Source organism: Pelodiscus sinensis, chromosome 6 (genome assembly GCF_049634645.1).
Source record: "Pelodiscus sinensis isolate JC-2024 chromosome 6, ASM4963464v1, whole genome shotgun sequence".
In the NCBI taxonomy this organism is placed as follows: Eukaryota; Metazoa; Chordata; order Testudines; family Trionychidae; genus Pelodiscus; species Pelodiscus sinensis.
The window spans coordinates 19,740,623-19,759,138 of NC_134716.1; the positions used below are offsets into that span (position 1 = coordinate 19,740,623).

At 45.6% G+C, this 18,516-nt stretch overlaps 1 protein-coding gene and 1 long non-coding RNA gene across 8 annotated transcripts in view; one reads left to right on the plus strand and one right to left on the minus strand.

Annotated features, from left to right (window-relative positions):
* Positions 1-464: 464 nt before the first annotated feature.
* LOC142829814 (uncharacterized) lies at positions 465-6,819 on the minus strand. The gene is made up of 2 exons (XR_012904617.1): positions 6,655-6,819; positions 465-570 (listed from the first exon to the last, which is right to left on the minus strand). It is a non-coding gene; the product is annotated as an uncharacterized LOC142829814 (long non-coding RNA).
* A 57-nt stretch (positions 6,820-6,876) lies between these two features.
* PLIN2 (perilipin 2) overlaps positions 6,877-18,516 on the plus strand; it is a 34,779-nt gene continuing 23,139 nt past the window's right edge. For 2 of the 7 annotated variants that reach the window (XM_075931505.1, XM_075931506.1), the window contains exons 1-2: positions 13,631-13,760; positions 18,419-18,474. In XM_075931505.1, the coding sequence (XP_075787620.1) occupies positions 18,445-18,474 (30 nt within the window). In that variant the 5' untranslated portion in view covers positions 13,631-13,760; positions 18,419-18,444. Of the gene's footprint in view, positions 6,962-9,782; positions 9,972-13,630; positions 13,843-18,418; positions 18,475-18,516 lie in introns of those variants that run through there. The other 5 variants (XM_025188169.2, XM_006129985.4, XR_012904616.1 and 2 more) reach the window with 5 other exon arrangements.

Sequence of the window (18,516 nt, forward strand, 5' to 3'; positions counted from 1 at the left end):
CTGGATCTTAATACTTTACCTTGATAACAACTGCAGTATATTTAACTGGAATATATGTTATAGACCAGTGTTTCTCAACCTGTGGTCCGAGTACCCATAGGGGTACTCAAGAGAAGTCTGGGAGGCACATCAACACAACTGAAATTTAGAGAGAACTGAATTTTTGTTTTAAGTTTTATAGCGTTTTATTATTTTTTATTTTTACATCCAAAAATTTCATTGCCCACCTGGTTACGATTAAATTTTTTATACAAATGTGTTGCAACGGTAGAAAAAAAATGTGTGTGTCTGCAAGCTGTAGGTATTGGGGGTACTTTTTTTTAAAAGGGGTACTTTATAAAAAAAGGTTGAGAAACACTGTTACAGACTTCTAAAACACATTCATCCCCTATCCTGGCCACATTTGAAATGTTGCATGAATAAAAATTTAGAGGCAGTTCTAAAAAAAACCCACAAACAAAAGCATAAGCATTGATTAGATTGCTGAAGAGGAGATTCCAATCCTGGTGGTTTGATTTTCATCATCTTCCACTCATACATTCCAGTCTGTCTGCTGTAATGCACACCATGCTGTAAGAATAAGAGCACAAAGTTCTTTGGGGGCATTCCAGAACCATATTGTCCTGACACTAGCCTCAACACTGCTCCCTGGATTAATCAAGAAGATGCCAAAGCAAATAAACAAGAGAGAAAATTCTCTTCATTCTCAGATGTTGGTATGAGAGAAATTCTGCTAATCTTACTCAATCAAGTACTCCATTGACTTTTTAAGAGCAATTGTCATAAGCAAGCTTTGGCACAGTGAGACCTCCGTAAGAACCCCAGAGTCTTTTTCAATCTCAATAACTGACACTGATGCTTTATTATAGCCTGTCAGCAAAGCCACAGCCTATTGGGCAGGGGTGAACCTCAGGCCTGGGGGCCGGATGTGGGCCCCAGCTTGACTGGATCCGGCTCACTAAAGCTCAGGCCTCTCCCCCCCCAGCAGAGGCATAGCAAAAGGGGGGGCAGGGAGGGGCAGTTGCCCCCGGGCGCCATGGTAGGGGGGCGCCAGGCCGGGGTGGGAGCAGAGCGTTCAGCCTATGCTGACCATATGCCCCATAAAATCCAGGATATTTGCAAATTTTAATCTCATCTCTTGGGATATGTCTAGACTACACCTCTCTGTCGACAGAGAGATGTAGATTAGGCACGTCAAAATTGCTAATGAAGCAGGGATTTAAATATCCCGTGCTTCATTAGCATAAACATGGCCGCCACTTTTTTCTAAATGGAGCTTTTTTTTAAAAAAAAACAACCCCACAGTCTAGATGCAGATGTGTTGAAAATAAACCCTTTTTCAAAAGATCCTGTATTCCTCCAAAAATGAAGGTTACATGATCTTTCAAAAAAGGGTTTATTTTTGACAGATCCGCGCCTAGATTGCCGTTTTTTTCCGAAAAAGCTCCATTTTGAAAAAAAGCGGTGGCCATGTTTATGCTAATGAAGCACAGGATATTTAAATCCCTGCTTCACTAGCAATTTCGACGTGCCTAATCTACATCTCTCTGTCAACAGAGAGGTGTAGTCTAGACACAGCCCCAGTGCCCCATAAACACTGAAAATGTCCCGGAAACAGCTGCTGCAGCCTGGAGGTAGTGGCTGGGTAGGGAGCTCACCTGGGCTGTGGGAGGGGCAAGGTGCTGGGTGGGGAGCTCAGCTGGGCTGTGGGAGGGGCAAGGTGCTGGGTGGGGAGCTCAGCTGGGCTGCAAGGGGGTGCAGGGAGCTGGTGCTGCGCTCCATTGGATTGTGGGGGATGGCTGTGGGGGAAGCACAGGGAACCAGCGGGGGTGGGCAGCTCAGCTAGGTTGCAGGGGATGGAGGAGCAAAGAAGCCTAATGGGGAGGAGGTGGCACCAGGAGCCCTGAAATTACCTTTCCTGGTTCAAAAACTCCCTCATCTGGGACCAGTCAGATCCAGAGGGTACCCGACCAGGGAGGTCCAATTCCTACCCAAGTCCCCACCCTCCCTCCTAGCTAGACAACCTACCCCAATCTGCTCCTGCTCCCTCCCCCTGGCCAGACACCCTACACCCAGCGTGCTCTTGCACCCTATGTCCCACCCAGACCTTGCAACCTCTCCCCCTTCTGCCCCCCACCTCCCTCCCAGATCCTGCACCCCATCCCTATCCCACTTGTAGTCCCTTTACTAAAGATACCTCTGCTTATTTTCTGGAAAGACCCTGTGTGCTGCAATCCAGCCTCACAGACTACAATTCCCATGAGCCCTTGGGAAAAACAGGAAAGAAGTGACTCTTGTGTGGGAGATCTGAGTCTCTCCATGTGCATGAGAAGAGAGGCCTGGGACTCTGCCCTTGGATTTTGAAACAGAAGAGGAGCCAGGCTGCTGTGGAGGAGTTTGATCCAGTCCAGGGGCTATTAGAGTGCAGCTACAGACTGGGACTAGATGCTTTTGGAACTGGGATCTAGCAGGCTGCTTCTGATAGGCACAGCATGAGATTGTAAGTAATTGGGCATTTTTGTGAAAGTGCTGCCTGGGACAGAGCTGCTGCCTAGCTTGGACCCTCATACACACTGCCTACAGAGAATCTCCATTACAACTGCAGTTCTTCAAGCGTGCCCATGCAAGCAAGAGTCTGGGACTCTGAGTCCAGGGGTGTGCACACTCTGGGGTGGGATCAATATTGGCAGTGCAAATGCTAGATATATAAATTCTAATTATTGTTGTGCTCTTTGTTAATGTTATTCATTGTTAATCTGTTAAACCCTGTTTATTTAAGTTAAGTAAAGATTGTTTATTTTAATGTACTCTATTAGATGTATATGATTTGTAGTTGTTGTTCTGGAATTAGATCCAGATTATAACTGGAATGAGTTTATTCCTGGAAGCTCTCAAGGCACACCAGTAAGTGTGTATAAGGCCAGCCAGGTGGAGGCACCACCATTGTATATTCCTTAGCAACTGGTGGGTCCACGGAAAGGTTTACAGTGAGACACGTGGTCCACGGGCCAAAAAGTTTGAGAACCACTGCAGTAGAGGCACCCCTGGCCTCTCCCCCGAGAGATTGCTGCAGGCTTTCTGCTGCTCCACAAGAGCCCACAGAGAGATCAGGTCTGTTTCCATGATGGTGAAATCACCATGTTGCTCTAGTGTGGATAATGGACAGACTCTTTGTGAGTCTTCCTCATCCAAGCAGTCGATTTAAACAGCATGGAAAGATGCCACGTGAAAACACTTGGTGCGTCCACAGAGAGGCAGGATGTACGGTCTTCTCCAGAGAGAGTTGTCATGATTCATGTCTCTGGGTGAACAAGACCCTTTGTGAGCTCTGTTAAGAGGTGAGATGTTGTGACTTCCAGTTTCGAGAAATTTGTTCTTCTTTCTCTGGGGTGCACATTGCTTTGACCTGAATGGAGTTAGCTGTGACGACGCATTTCTGAGTTATTCTGACATAAAGTGAAACTTGTGCTGAAGCCCCACATTCAGTGAGAGAAAGCGCTGCTGTCAGAAAAAGTAAATTCAATTTTATTCAAAGACCGCCTCTACCGGGCGGTGGGGCTTTTACTTATTGGTCCTTTATATGTTTGAAGGATGACTAAATGTTATCTGGATCTTTTTGGGTCATATCAACAGATTGTTTTGGGCTCAATCCTAGCTTAAAATTTAAATTGTATCAGGTCCTTTGTAAGCAGGTTGGGAAGTGGTCTCATTTGCCATTATTATTTGGTATTATTTACATAATAGAGGCATTGCCATCATGGTATTGACATATATATTTCTCAGTATCTTTACATATAAAATAGCCCAGCCCCATTGACCTCCACTTTGTAAAGAGTGATGGGGATATGATTAAGTTGTTTAAATAAATATATTTCAATGGTAGAAAAAAATGTGTGTGTCTGAAAACTGTAGGTACTGGGGGGGGTACTTTTTTTTTTTTTTAAGGCAGTACTTATAGTTTTTTTTGAAAAAGGGGTACTTTATTTTTAAAAAAGGTTGAGAAACACTGCTCTAAACCATTCCTTTTGGCCTCCCTGTTTCCTTTCTCCTTTGGTGAGTTGGGCAGGTAGCAGTTTTGGTAAAAATATATCAGACGTGCACACAGTGCCTGCTCTACCTCAGCTGGTGCTGGATAATCAGGGCCTCAATTCTAAAGGAGTTGGCATTCCTGAGGTGATAGATCCCCCCACGTTTTGTTGCAGATTTTCCAAAGAAATTGCTGGTGTTTTCTATAGGTCACCCACATCTCCCAGTCCTAGCAGAGACTTGGGATTAACATGGCTTTCTCAACTAAAAGTCTTATACATGTTCGGACATTGAGACTGTGAATATCTAGTGAGGCAGTCTGCTCAAGGCAAGGTTGGCCTTGAATCTTGATATCTATGGCTTCAGTTGAATGGCTTGTGTGAAATTTGAAAGAGCAGCTCAGAGAGACCTCTCTCCTTTACTTAAGGATAGACTCTCACAGCAGCCTGAAGGAAAAAGTCCTCGTGGCAGACAGAAAGCCACGGTTACAGTATATCCTCACCCTTAGACTACTTATTGCTTCAACTGCCTTCAAGAATCATAGAATAATAGGACTGGAAGGGACCTCGAGAGGTCATCGAGTCCAGCCCCCCGCCCTCAAAGCAGGACCAACCTCCTTGAAAAGTGAGGATGATTCTCGTGTTGTGTGTTAATTTTATTTAAAAGTTTTTCTGAGTGTTATTTTAACAGGCAAATTAATCTCTTACATTCACTGATGTGGGGAGGTAATTGCCCCTCCGCTCCCCCATCGTCCTTCGGCTTGCCTGCTCCTCCTCTACCCAACACCGCCTGCTGAAGCCTCTTCCCCACCTCTCTCCCCCAGCCCCACCCTCCTCCATTTTCAACAGCGTGATAGTGCCCTCCCCAAACTGGAGGGGGCAGTGGAAGATGCGGTACAAGCTCCCCCACTCCTCCCAGGGTCGGGCTCAGTCGTGCGCCAGGTTTGGGGCCCTGTCACATGGCGGCAGGGGGGGGGAAGGAGGCAAATTTTGCTTTTGCCCCTGGGTGCATAACACCCTTGCTACGCCTCTGCCCCCCAGCATTGGGAAACCTGTGTTCCAGCCCCCCTGCTACTCCACCACAGAACTGGAGCACAGAAAGTCTACTAGGCTGGACGACATCCCTCCCCCCACCTCGGCTCTCTTGTATGAGGGAAATGTGGGGAGTGTCTTTCTCTTTTTCAGTCAGGTGCCACATCAATGAGGTTTTTTTTCTCATTTGTGTGTGGCCCCCAACTGAGTTTTCTGTGGGTCAGTGGCCCCCGAGCCAAAAAAGGTTCCCCACCCTGCTATATGGTTATTTACCATGAATAATCAGCATTCCCCCTTGCTGCTAGCCTAACCAGGCCCTACCTATTCTTTTTTCCAGCACATCCTTCCTGCCTGCTTATATAATCCCAGTTGCTGGGTGGAGTGGGGGAGAGGTAAAAAGGGTTAATTTCCCCTCCATTAGCTCCCTCAGTTATATCGCTACTTAGTTAATTGACACCCTGTACCAACTGCCTGACTTTCAGTCACCTCCCAGTTACTGGGGGAGGAGAGATGAGTGATGGGATGCTGAGTCAGCTCCTGTATACAGAGGCAGGAATACAGGGATAGGAGTATAACATCAGTACTAATTAAATGAGGGTGGATGTCTCTCACCTCCAACAGTGACTAGAGTACCTGTAGTCAAAATTACTTATTGTAATGAGAGAGCCATTCCATGTCTCTATTCAGACCCATTCTGACAGTGCGCAAATTTGATATTCTGAAAGTTTATCTTTGTTTTCAAGGCCAGGTGCTCCCCAGGCAGCTGATGCCATGTGAATTTTTGCAGTCTCCTCTCCCACTGTAATAGTTAAGTGCAGTGTTGGGCAACATGCCCCCGGGGGCTGAATGCAACCCATCAGAGTTCTATGTGTGGCCCACAAGACATTTTGCTTACCATTTCCCACGTGCAGGATTGCCAAATTGTGCTGGTTTCTGTCCATGTAGTTTTATTCCTACTGGCATTATGAAAGTAACACACTCATAAAGCAGGGAATGTAAAGTGAGATGCATGCTGATTACACACAACATTGATTGTAAGAGCGATGTGCTCCTTTTGCATCCAGTCAAAGAGCTGCTACGGTTCAGTCAGCATGCCCTGCAAATACTAGGTACACAAGTGCAAAACTAGTTAGCAAACTACCCTATCCCAGGAGACCTTTTGGGTTACGAAAATCTTCATCTCCATTGAGATGAAGGAGGGCCATTCATGCAGCCCACTCACCAACATAGGTTGCCAGTTGCTGGTTAAGTGATTTTCTCCCCCACTTGCCAGTCGGATGGCTTTGTTCGCCTTTTATTTAAATATACTTCCATGATCTCTCCTTGCTTAAACTTTAAAACTGATATTCAAGCAGATAAAACCACATTCCTTTGTTTAGGGCCAAGCATATTTTAAAACATATTTCCAGTACATGTTTGTAATTCTTTATGCATTAATCATACATCATGCATATACTTACACATAAGGCTACTAATGATCAGTGAGATGCTAGTTTTCCAGCAATATGCTGCAAGACACCTTTTAAATTAAAACCATGACAACAGTGTGTGAGGTGAACTGAGCTGGTTAATCAAGATGAGTCTCACTGCTACATACCAGAGAGCTCTCTAGCACTGGGGGTATTCTTAGGGTCACACATTCCTTGTAGATTGTCGGTTTTTGGATCAGCTCTGGTGCTCCTGTGAATAGACATAGGAAAGTCACAATGCTGCAATATCAGGGTGTGCCCAGGGTGGAGTTATTGTGACATGCTGCAGTGTGACATGGAAGCCTGTAGTGACCTTCCTAGGAGGGCATATTGTTGTCATAGCAACATGCTTGTTGCATGCTCAGCATTCCTGCAATAGGTGACATGGCAGACAACAGTGGCTGAAGGAATAGTGAGCTCCTGAACAATATGCAGGTACAGGCAATTGATCTTGTGTCTCCACCTCCAACATGAACGAATCACACTTCACTTCCCCTCCTGTGTGCTTGACTTCACCATAGAGATGTAAGCGAGTAGCCGAGTACTCAACTACACGATAAGGTTAAGCTTATCGGGTACTCGACTACTCGCTTCCACCCCCTTGCTGCCTCTGTATGAGCGGCAGCAAGGGGGTGGGGAACAGGAGCTGGCACTGGGGGGAACCGGCTTAAAAGCTGGTCCCCCCAGCACTGTCTCCGCAGTGCCGCCTGCTCCCCATTATCAGAGGTAGCAGGGTGGATGGAGGAGTAGGAGAACTGCCACGAAGCAGCATCTGCCTGCGGTGGGTTGAGGCTTGCCATGGGCAGAGGCTGCTCTGGCAGCAGCCTTTCCACGGGGATTCCAGTGGGCAGCTTCCCTCCCCCACAGACAGGGGCTGCTCCAGCAGCAGGCCCTGCCAGCAGCCAGCCTGGGCCGCCACGAACAGAGCCTGCTGGATCTGGTGCAAGCCGGGACTGAGCAGTCCTAGCTTGCATCAGTCCAGGACCACTGCGCTTCTGCATTTTAAATGTAGTAAAAGCTGCCTGTCCCAGCTTAGTCCCAGCTCGCACTGGCTCTGGGAGTTATCCCCGTTGCGGCTCTGCAGAGAGGTTCCCCTTAACAACCAATCATATAATCAATACAAATTGTATCGACTACACGATGCACCAAATAACCACTCTTTAACATCCTTACTTCACCATGCTTCTCCCACCAATTACTTGGAGCATTGTACCGTCTACTGTATGATAACAGTGTTTATCTTTACTTAGCGATATTTTTGTTCCTCTTTTATTATTTTGTTTGTCTAGAAAATGCTATCCTCTAAATCCTGGGAGGCAACCACATTGGTGACCGGTGCATAATCACAAAGACCACAAACTAGATACTTCAACATTATGTTAATCTTCAGATGATACATTCTTATGTGATCACCTCCATCCTTCTTGGCTACGTCTACGTTGCCCAGTCATTGCAAGAACATATGCAAATGAGGTGCTGCATTGCATATTGCCACACCTCATTTGCATATTTAATGAGCCGCCCTTTTGCACAAGAGCCATTCTGCTGCTTATTTTCAGGCAGAACAGCTCTTGAGCAAGAGAGGGTTTTTGCGCAAGAAGGAGCAATGTAGACTGCTCCTTCTTGCACAAAAGCCCCTTGTGCAAAAATGGCAGCTCATTAAGTATAAAAATGAGGCGTGGCAATATTCACCGCCGCATCTCATTTGCATATGTTCTTGTACAAGACTGGGCAATGTGGACGTAGCCTTTATGTTTCCTTTTGGCTTGCACATGTATCTCTCCTGGGGGAGTGAGTTATTTTCCCTCTTCTTGTCATGTACAGGAAAATAAATTCTTAAATGACTGCATCTGTCCATGGGTTCTTAAGTTATCTGCAGCTCAGTGTATTGGTCTTCTGCATGCTTCTCTTGTAGCTTAGGGACTGATTTCTAGTCCCTCTCTTTTTTGTGCTATATTTTCTGGGAATCAGATGGGTGTTGTGATAGATTTGATCACAGAAGTCCCCTTTGGCTTGTCACGTGGCATGCTGATCATGCCACTGAGCCTGCCTATCTGTTCTCTAGGGGACCCCCCCATCTTGTCCTGCTGGACCAGAAGTTCTGGTCTCCCCAGACAACGCAGAGTTGGGGTAACATCTCCCCAGCAGAGCAACATGGACACTGAACCAGCTCAGCTCTGGGAATGCTCAGCTATAGGGCCATTAACAGCACCCAGGAACACAATCCCGAAAAGGGGCCAAAACCCCAAATAAATCAATTTTATTCTGTATAAAAGTTTTACACAGAGAAAGTTCATAAGGTTAGTCCTCTTTGTCAATGAAAGAGAGATATGCACAGTGGTTGCCTCCCAAGTAACAATTATTTATACTAGGCTTGATGATAAACAAAAGACTTTTTAAGTATAAAAAGTAGGATTTAAGTGATTAACAAGTGAAAGCAGACAGATCATAGTAAGTTACTGAGCCAAAATAAACAAAACATACCAGTTAAGCCTAATATACTAAGGCTACATCTACACTGCGCATTGTTGCACAAGAAGATATGCAAATGAGGTATGCCGATGAATATTGCCGTTCCTCATTTGCATACCTAATGAGCTGTCATTTTGCGGAAGGGGCTTTTGTGCATGAAAGAGATGTCTACACTGCTCCTTCTTGCACAAAAAACCCCTCTTGCGCAGGAGCTGTTCTGCTGCTTATTTCCAAAAACCTTTGTCCCAGTTTGAAATTCCTACTTACATTTTATTGGCTGCCTGCTACCTGGTTAGGTAAGGGACATAGTTAACCCCTTAGTCCCCAGGCTGCTGGCCATCTCTCATGGTCATGACATATGGTCACATGTTTTTCTAGGACGAACCACAGTTAGGCATTCAGGAAAAACAAACCCATGTATAGATCATTGTCTTGAGCACCAGGCCTGTAAGTTTCTTTAAATACCACTAATGACTTTCACTAGAAGACTTCTTAGATTAATAAAACTGGTTTCCACTTCATATTTCTAACTTCACATAAAAATGACACATGCACAGAAATAGAATATTAACATTCAGTAACTTTAAAATATCATCTGATGCATTTTTGTCTAAAGTGTCTTTGAGTTATGCATATTCACATTCATAAAACATGAGGCCTGACAGGTGCATACAAGATATGGACAATTGTGCTATTTTCTCCCCACTTGCTTTTACTCCCATCCACTGTGCTCACAATTGTTGACTTCCAAACTTTTGTATCTTTTTCTTATTTAAATTGACAGGAAATCAGTGTAGCTATAGATTATAGCCCCCTGCATAAATGACTGAAACTACAAGCTGGAATTTTTGAAAATTTAGCGCACAACAAACAAGCTGGCAGAAAGATTTTGCATTGTCAACCACATCTGAAGGCACAGCATAATCAGACTATATCTAAAACCAAGATAACTTGTGAACAGGACATACTAAAGGTAATGGGAAATCTCAACAACAAAGTCACAAATCAGGGTCAAATTCAACCCTGCTATAATTGCATTGAAGCCAATAGAGTTTCACTGTAGAAGTAGCATAGCAATTTTGAGAACAAGTACAGGGTTGCTTTCTGACACAGAGCCAGACTGACCTCTTTCAAACAGAAACCTCCAGTCAGGAAAACTCTGGTTCCATGTGTAAAAAAATAGGAAAGGGGCAATTCTCAACTGTCACAGGAACTCAGTCACAGTAGAATAGATGACAAAGAAAAATGATAGAAATGTAGCTGTGTTAGTCTGGTGTAGCTGAAACAAAATACAGGACTATGTAGCACTTTAAAGACTAACAAGATGGTTTATTAGATGATGAGCTTTCGTGGGCCAGACCCACTTCCTCAGATCAAATAGTGGAAGAAAATAGTCTCAACCTTATATACCAAAGGATGCAATTAAAAAAAAGTGAACACATATGAAAATGACAAATCACATTTTAGAACAGAAGAGGGATGCGGGGGGGTGGGGGGGAAGGTAAATGTCTGTGAGCTAATGGTATTAGAGGTGGGGAAAGGTAAATGTCTGTGAGCTAATGGTATTAGAGGTGATAACAATTGAAGAGTCACATTCCTAGAGAAAGTAGAAGGAATATTTGCTAGAGGACACAGTAATCAGAAGCAGAAGAGAGAAGGACTTTATAGGAGAAATGCTGCCATTTGTAAAAACAGTCACCATGGAGTCACAAAAAGATCATGCCTTACAAACGTGGCATAATTTTGTAAAGGAAAAAACAAACTTAGCATAGTAGGGAAGCTGTGACTATGAGTACCCTAGTCTAGACAATAGCTTTCAATACTGGAACACACCAAGGCTTATCCACAAAGCCAACAAACACAGTAAAGGAGACAGACTACTTAGACGAATACAGAATTAGTGTGGAGTCCAAAGAAAAAAGGATGCCATACAGGATTGTAAAATGCAGAAATGGATCGTGTGAGACTGGAAGGATGGGGAAATGTGGGAGAGCCAATGGGGACAATCCCGAGTTAAATATGATGATGAATAACATATCCCAAACAAAGATATGTTTAATAACTCAGAAGGACCATTTGATGCATCTTTGATAATGAGCAGATACTTATATTTGTTTTGAAAAGAAAATTATGCTTTGAATATTTTTATGACCAGAAGGGTCATTATAATCATATTATTAACTTATCTGTAGTCTATCTTATGTATTCATAAGGCCCCCACCTAAGTGTGACACATCACCTCCATATTAGTAAACATAACAAAATTCATTCTGCACCTGGATGATCTGTGGCGGGAGTGGGGCCAAGGGGTTCAAAGTGTGGGAGGAGGCTTAGGGTTGAAGGGCTCTGACTCTGGGTGTGAATTCTGGGATGGAGCAAGGGATGAGGTATTTGGGATGCAGCAGGGGGCTCCAGCTGGGGCTGAGCATTTTGGAGTGTGAGAGAGGGGCTTAGGACAAGATGCTAGGGTGTCGGTGCATGGTCAGGGAGGAGTTGAAATGCAGGAAACAGGCTCAGGGCTGGAGCAGCGGGTTGGAATGCGAATTACTTACCTAGGGCAGCTCCCTTTTGGTGGTGGTGGGGAAAAAAAGATGGCTCTGCATGGCACCACACTCATATACAGGCACTACCCCCTGCAGCTCCCATTGGCTACAATTCCCAGCCAATGGAAGCTGTGGGGGAGAAGCCTCCATGAGAAAGCAGCATGGAGACAGAGGTTCCCAGCACTCTCAGTGATGTGGCTCCAGCCAGAGGGGGACGGAATGCAGCACACAGAGTGAAGAAAAAAAACGTAATTTGTTGGCTCTCTCTCACATCCCGTGTGCACACATTTCAGTATCCACAGGTCCCCTCATCATGCCCCTTCATACATTCCAGCTATTTCGTGGCAATTGTCTCAGCTGTGTTTTGGTGAATAGGAATGTAATCCCTGCTCCCTCACCATGCTCCCCATACTGTCTCACCCAAACTTCCAGCTACGTATGCTATTCTGAGCATTAACCTCCAGTGTGATATTCTCCTCTCTGTTACTCTGCTAATGATGGGCTAAATATTTAGCTCTGAGGAACCAAAAGAAATTATCTACATTCATCTGAAGAAGTGGGTTGTACCCACAAAAGCTCATGATACCATGTTAGCCTTTAAGGTGCTGCTAAACAATTTGTTGTTTTTTAAGTTTTTCCAGTTATAGACTAGGGCTGTTAAATATCAGTTAACTGAATAGTCAAGTAACCTCATGAATTCTTATTGGTTAGTCAACTATTCTACAGTACCCAGGGGCGGGGCCAGCAGCCAGTGGAGCGCTCTGGCTCCACTTCCAAGGAGCCCTTTGCCACTCAGAGATGCTACTTTTGTATCAGAGGCAGCAGCATAGGGTGCTAGGTGGAACTTGGTCTGCCAGGAGAACTGAGCCAGGCTGCTTGCCAGCCCAGCTCCTAATACACTTTGGCTACGTCTACACTGGCCCCTCTTCCGTAAGGGGCATGTAAATTTCAAGAGTCGTCGTAGGGAAATCCGCGGGGGATTTAAATATCCCCCGCGGCATTTAAATAAAAATGTCCGCCGCTTTTTTCCGGCTTTTAAAAAAGCCGGAAAAGAGCGTCTAGACTGGCCCCGATCCTCCGGAAAAAGTGCCCTTTTCCGGAGGCTCTTATTCTTACTTTGAAGTAAGAATAAGAGCCTCCGGAAAAGGGCACTTTTTCCGGAGGATCGGGGCCAGTCTAGACGCTCTTTTCCGGCTTTTTTAAAAGCCGGAAAAAAGCGGCGGACATTTTTATTTAAATGCCGCGGGGGATATTTAAATCCCCCGCGGATTTCCCTACGACGACTCTTGAAATTTACATGCCCCTTACGGAAGAGGGGCCAGTGTAGACATAGCCTTTAAATGCAGAGACACAGCAGGGATAGGTCCCAGACCTGTTGCAAACCAGGTTGCTGGCCCAGCCTGCTAAAAAATTTACTTAGAAGTAGGGGGGGAGGGGGGGAGGAGAAATGCATGTTCTCAAAGTGAAAATAAGGGTTCTGTGACAAAATTCCATTACAATAACATTTTATGATTTAAAAAATAATATTATGTGATTTTTAAATATGTGCAATTAAACTAAATGTTGAGCTCATGACCTTGTTTAGCATTTGTTTATTATTATCCTTATTTGTGGTTTACTTTTTCAGCGCCATATATTACTGTTATTAGGGGTTCCACAAAATTCTTTCGAATTTAAAAGGCCAAATAAAATTGGGACACACTGGTCTACAGCATTAACCTATAAGCTTTGGCTTATCAGTAAATTGACTACATTATTACATCCCTATTGCTCGGCTACCCTAAGAAGCAAAAGAAATTAGTGGGGGGGTAAAAATGAGCAGCCACCGGCTGTGGATGGGTGACCCCACAGTACGGTTCCCTGCTTATGAGTCTGTAACCCGCAGTCCCCTTTCTGATTTGCCATTTATTGACGTTATTTGAAGCGCAGGTATAGGGAGGGGCGCAGGGGAGGAAAGACACCGAACGCCGGGGGCTGACCGCCCAGGGCGGAGGGGCAGGGCCGCCGGCTTCTCTCCCCGCGCGCAGGGCGCCCAGCCAGGGCCGAGCAGCTGACCCGGAGCGTTCTCCCCAAGCCGCAGCTCATCACGTGGGGGTAGCGGCAGCCGGGACGCGCAGTGATCTCGCGAGAGGAGCACGCGCCCCGGAGGCAGCCGCTCTGCATAAATAGCCAGGGGCAGGCGGCCCTGGGTCGCTACAGCGTTCGGGAGCCCGTCAGAGGTGAGAGGCGCGAGCGCGGCGGGGGGGGGGGTCTCGAGGCGCACGGAGCCCGGTGCTGGATCAGCTGCTCTCTCCGTTCCAGGCGAGTCGCGCTGCCCTGGGCCGTGGGGCGAGCCTGTAATCTGCCGTCCTGGCGCGACGTACGCGGCTGCGGAGCCGGGTTCATCCCCGGGGCTCGCTCCTCTCGTGCCTGGAGCTGGCACCGCCCTGTGGTGGCTCTTGCCCTCCCATGCTGCTGAGCCCGGCCGCTGCCCCTCTTCGGAAGCGCCCCGGGGCCTCGGGGCAAGCGCACGCGGTGAGGAAGGGAGTGGCTCTACGTGGCTTGGCTGTCAAGCTACCTTCACCTGCAGGGTCCTCTTCCAGCTGCCCCACGCTCCTGTACTAATGAGGCATCGAGACCCGGGAGGCTACCGGCGTCCCTCTCCCTGGGTTTTGTTGCTTGGTGAATTCAAGGCTTCGCTCTTAACGTTGCGTGAAGCCACCTTGGTTCTGGCGATCCTGGAATGAGAACTGTTGACCGTATTCCTTGTATCTGTTGTAGCCTGTGGGCTGGGAAGGTGGCCAGGTGTCCCTTCTGTTAGCGTGCCTCGTGCTGGTCCAGTTTCTGCCCAGTGGCTTACTGAAAAACAGTGCTGACCTCCATATGCAGGTGTCTGCATACCATTTAGACAGCTAGAGAAGATGGGAACAATCCCTGTGTCTGCTCCATGGATTGAGTGGAAAGGGAGTTTCTACTTCTCATGCTTGAAGGCTGAAAGCTACTCGTTTCTGTTCCTCTTTACCAAACCTAGGAAACTGACTCTGGCTGCTTACTCATTGCCCTGTCGGATCTGGGCTATTTCTAAAATAGACCTACATGTTTGAGGGCATAACTCAAATGCCTGTCAACTGCTTTTTTTAGTAAGAACTACATTCCCTTTTAACAAGTGGGTGAAAATATATACTAGAGCTCTTGTGGGGTGGCTTAAGCTTTCGGTTAAACTAGTTCTGACATGATTTTTAACTCACCCTTTTTTTACCCCCTAGAGAGGAATTCAATGTGCCCTCTATGGTGTGAGTCTTTGGGTTAGACCTTTGTGCAGACAAAGCATGACCTTAGTTTTTTAGATGTTAAAACTTGCACAGCTCTTAATAGAATAGATTTGCCTTGGTATCCTTGCTTTAAGTAGCTGCAGCTACCACACACCAATGTTGTGGTGCCTTGCTGTTGAAAGGTAACTGTATTTCAGTTGTGCTCTGTGTCGATAGTCTCTAAAGGTATGTACAGGCAGTCCCTGGGTTACGTACAAGATAGGGACTGTAGGTTTGTTCTTCAGTTGAATCTGTATGTAAGTCGGAACTGGTGTCCAGATTCAGCCGCTGCTGAAACTGACCAGCAGCTGACTACAGGAAGCCTGAGGCAGAGTTGCTTTGCCCCGGGCTTCCTAGAATCAGCCGCTGATCAGTTTCAACAGGCTGAATCTGGATGCCAGTTCCCACTTACATACAGATTCAACTGAAGAACCCCAGGTGTCCCCAAATCAGCTGCTGCTGAAACTGATCAGCAGCTGATTCCAGGAAGCCAGGGGCAGAGCAACTCTGCCTCGGGCTTCCTGTAGTCAGCGCTGGTCAGTTTCAGCAGCGGATGACTTGGGGATGCCTGGGGCAGAGCACCTGGGGCGCTGCTGGGTTGCTCCAGTAGCGCTGCTCCTCGGCGCTACTTGACCAACCCAGCAGCACCCCAGCTGCTCTGCCCCAGGCGTCCGGAGAAAAGCCTGGTCTGCTTGGGGGGTTGGGGGAGGCGCACTAGCTTCCTGCTTCTAATGTACTTAAACATTTTGTTATTTCTTTTTGAGTTTTTGGCTAGCTGTTTCTCAATCTTTTTTTGCTTTTCTCATTACATTTTTACACTTAATTTGACAGTGTTTATTTTCTTTTCTATTTATCTCGCTAGGATTGGACTTCCACTTCTTAAAAGATACCTTTTTGTCCCTCACTGCTTCTTTTACATGGTGGTTAAGCCATGGTGCCTCTTTTTTAGGTCTCTTCCTATGCTTTTTAATTTGGGGCATACATTTAAGTTGGGCCTCTATTATGGTGTCTTTAAAAAGTTTCCATGCAGCTTTCAGGGATTTGGCTCTAGTCACTGTGCCCTTTAATTTCTGTTTAACCTCCTCATTTTTGTGTAATTCCCCTTTTTGAAATTAAATGCCAGGGTGCTGGACTGCTGAGGTGTTCTTCCCACCACAGGAATGTTGAATGTTATTATATTATGGTCACTATTCCCAAGCGGTCCTGTAACGCTTATATCCTGGACCTGATCCTGCACTCCACTCAGGACTAAATCGAATTGCCTCTCCCCTTGTGGGTTCCTGCAGCAGCTGCTCCAAGAAGCAGTCATTTAAGTCATTGAGAAATTTTATCTCTGCTTCTCTTCCTGAGGTGACATGTATCCAGTCAATATGGGGGTAATTAAAATCCACCATTATTACAGAGTTCTTTATTTTGGTAGCCTCTCTAATCTCGCTTAGCATTTCAATGTCAGTATCGCTGTCGTGGTCAGTAATATATCCCTACTAACTTCTTCTTATTGGAGCATGGAATTACTATCCATAGCGATTCTATGGAACATGTTGATTCACTTAATAATTTTATTTCGTTTAATTCTACATTATCTTTCACATACAGTGCCACTCCGCCACCCAGCCGTCCTGCTCTATCCTTTCTATATATTTTATATCCCGGTATGATTGTGTCCCACAGATTTTCCTCATTCCACCAAGTTTCGGTGATGCCTATTATGTCAATCTCCTCATTTAATACGAGGTACTCTAGTTCACCCATCTTATTAGTCAGACTCCTAGCATTTGCATACAAGCACTTTAAAAATTTGCCACTGCTTATTTGTCTGCCCTTCCCTGATGCATTGGATTCCTTTGTATGCGGTTGTTTGTCTGCTCTGGCCCATGGTTTGTCCTCTTCCCTCCTCTCTTTCTGACTACAGCTTAGAGAATCTCTATCAATGGATTCTCCTCTAAGAGAAGTCTCCCTTCGATTTACGTGCATCTCCGCACCAATTGGCTTTCCCCCATCTCTTAGTTTAAAAGCAGTCTACGGCCTTTTTAATGTTTAGTGCCAGCAGTCTGGTTCCACTCTGGTTTAGGTGGAGCCCATCCTTCCTGTATAGGCTCCCCCTCCCCCAAAAGTGTCCCCAGTTCCTAATAAATCTAAACCCCTCTTCCCTACACCATCGTCTCATCCACGCATTGAGACTCTGAAGCTCCGCCTGCCTACTTGGCCCTGCGTATGGAACTGGAAGCATTTCTGAGAATGCCACCATAGAGGTCCTGGATTTCAGTCTCTTCCCTAGCAGCCTAAATTTGACCTCCAGGACATCTCTCCTACCCTTCCCTATGTCATTGGTACCTACATGTACCACGACCACCGGCTCCTCCCCAGCACTACACATAAGTCTGTTCAGAAGTTCTGGTATATGCAGCCCTAAATGAATTTTCTACTACTTCCGTTGATCGGTATGAAAACCTGGGCAATTTAGATGTGTTGTGTGGAAAGACCACCAATATCATCTCTGTAGCCCTTGAAGTCTGGAGAAGCAGGATCACTGGGACTGGGTGTGACAGCTGCTTTCTGCAGCCTCTTACAATCCAATGTGATTTGTCAATAAATGTTTATCCTGCCAATATTAATTCAAGATTCTCTGCCATGAGGGAAACCCTGTCCTGTACCTAGGATAGGGGCATTCTAGGGCAAGCCAATATGGTGAGCAGGATGTTGGCACATATGGCCCATCTTAAATGACCTGCAGTCTGTGCCTTAGATGCTATAGGCTGAAACTTGCTCCCCTTCCTGTGCAGGTGGGTAAGGAAACAGGTACAGATGCCATCTATAAAGACCACACCATGCCAATAATTTATTTTTATGCCTCATTTTAAATCCCTTTGTAGGAGATAGGATGACATTAGCTATCGTATAGCAACATGTACACCAGAATCTGATCTTTCAGAAACACAGTTAATCCCAATAACAACAATACACAAGTTAATTGTGTACCTAAAGTGAGAACATGTGTATGTGTCTGGAAGATTTTAGGCCTTAGTGATAGGCAGATTCCAGAGCTTTTTCAAGGTTCTCTTCTGTGGAGTTGACAAACTTAATCTAGTGATATCTGAAATTAGTGAAAAGCAGCTGAAGGTTCTTCATCTTATCTGGAGTCTTCCTGCCTATACCCGCAACTTGTAACTCTTCAAATGTCTAATTGCGTATGGACGATGCATCCAAATGAGGTAACATAGATTAGGCCCATTGCTATCAATTCAACAAAGTAATTGATGGAAAATTTGTGTGCTGCAAACCTCTCAAACTAAATAGTTGACCATCCTTTTTACGCTTCTGTTTAGTACCTGAATTGGTGAAAATAATGGCGAAACTAAATGTTAGCTGTCTAAATTATTGCAGTGTGGTCTATTTCCTTTCAGCCCACGTTGTCTGGATCTTTCTCATGAAAGGGATTGGTGCACTGGTGTACCTAAAGACTCTTCTTCTTCCGAAGAAAAGATTGTCTTTTTCTTCCAAAGAAAAAAAATTCTAGCTTCGATTAAAATGGAATGGTGGTTGGCTATTGGACTTAATGAATTTTAATTTGGATCATCTTGTTGTAGGATCTACAAGATTGGAAGAACTAAAAATGGCATTAGTAGCAGCTGACTCACAACAGGTATGTATGAGTTGACCGTTTGTGTCACGTAACCGAGAAGGA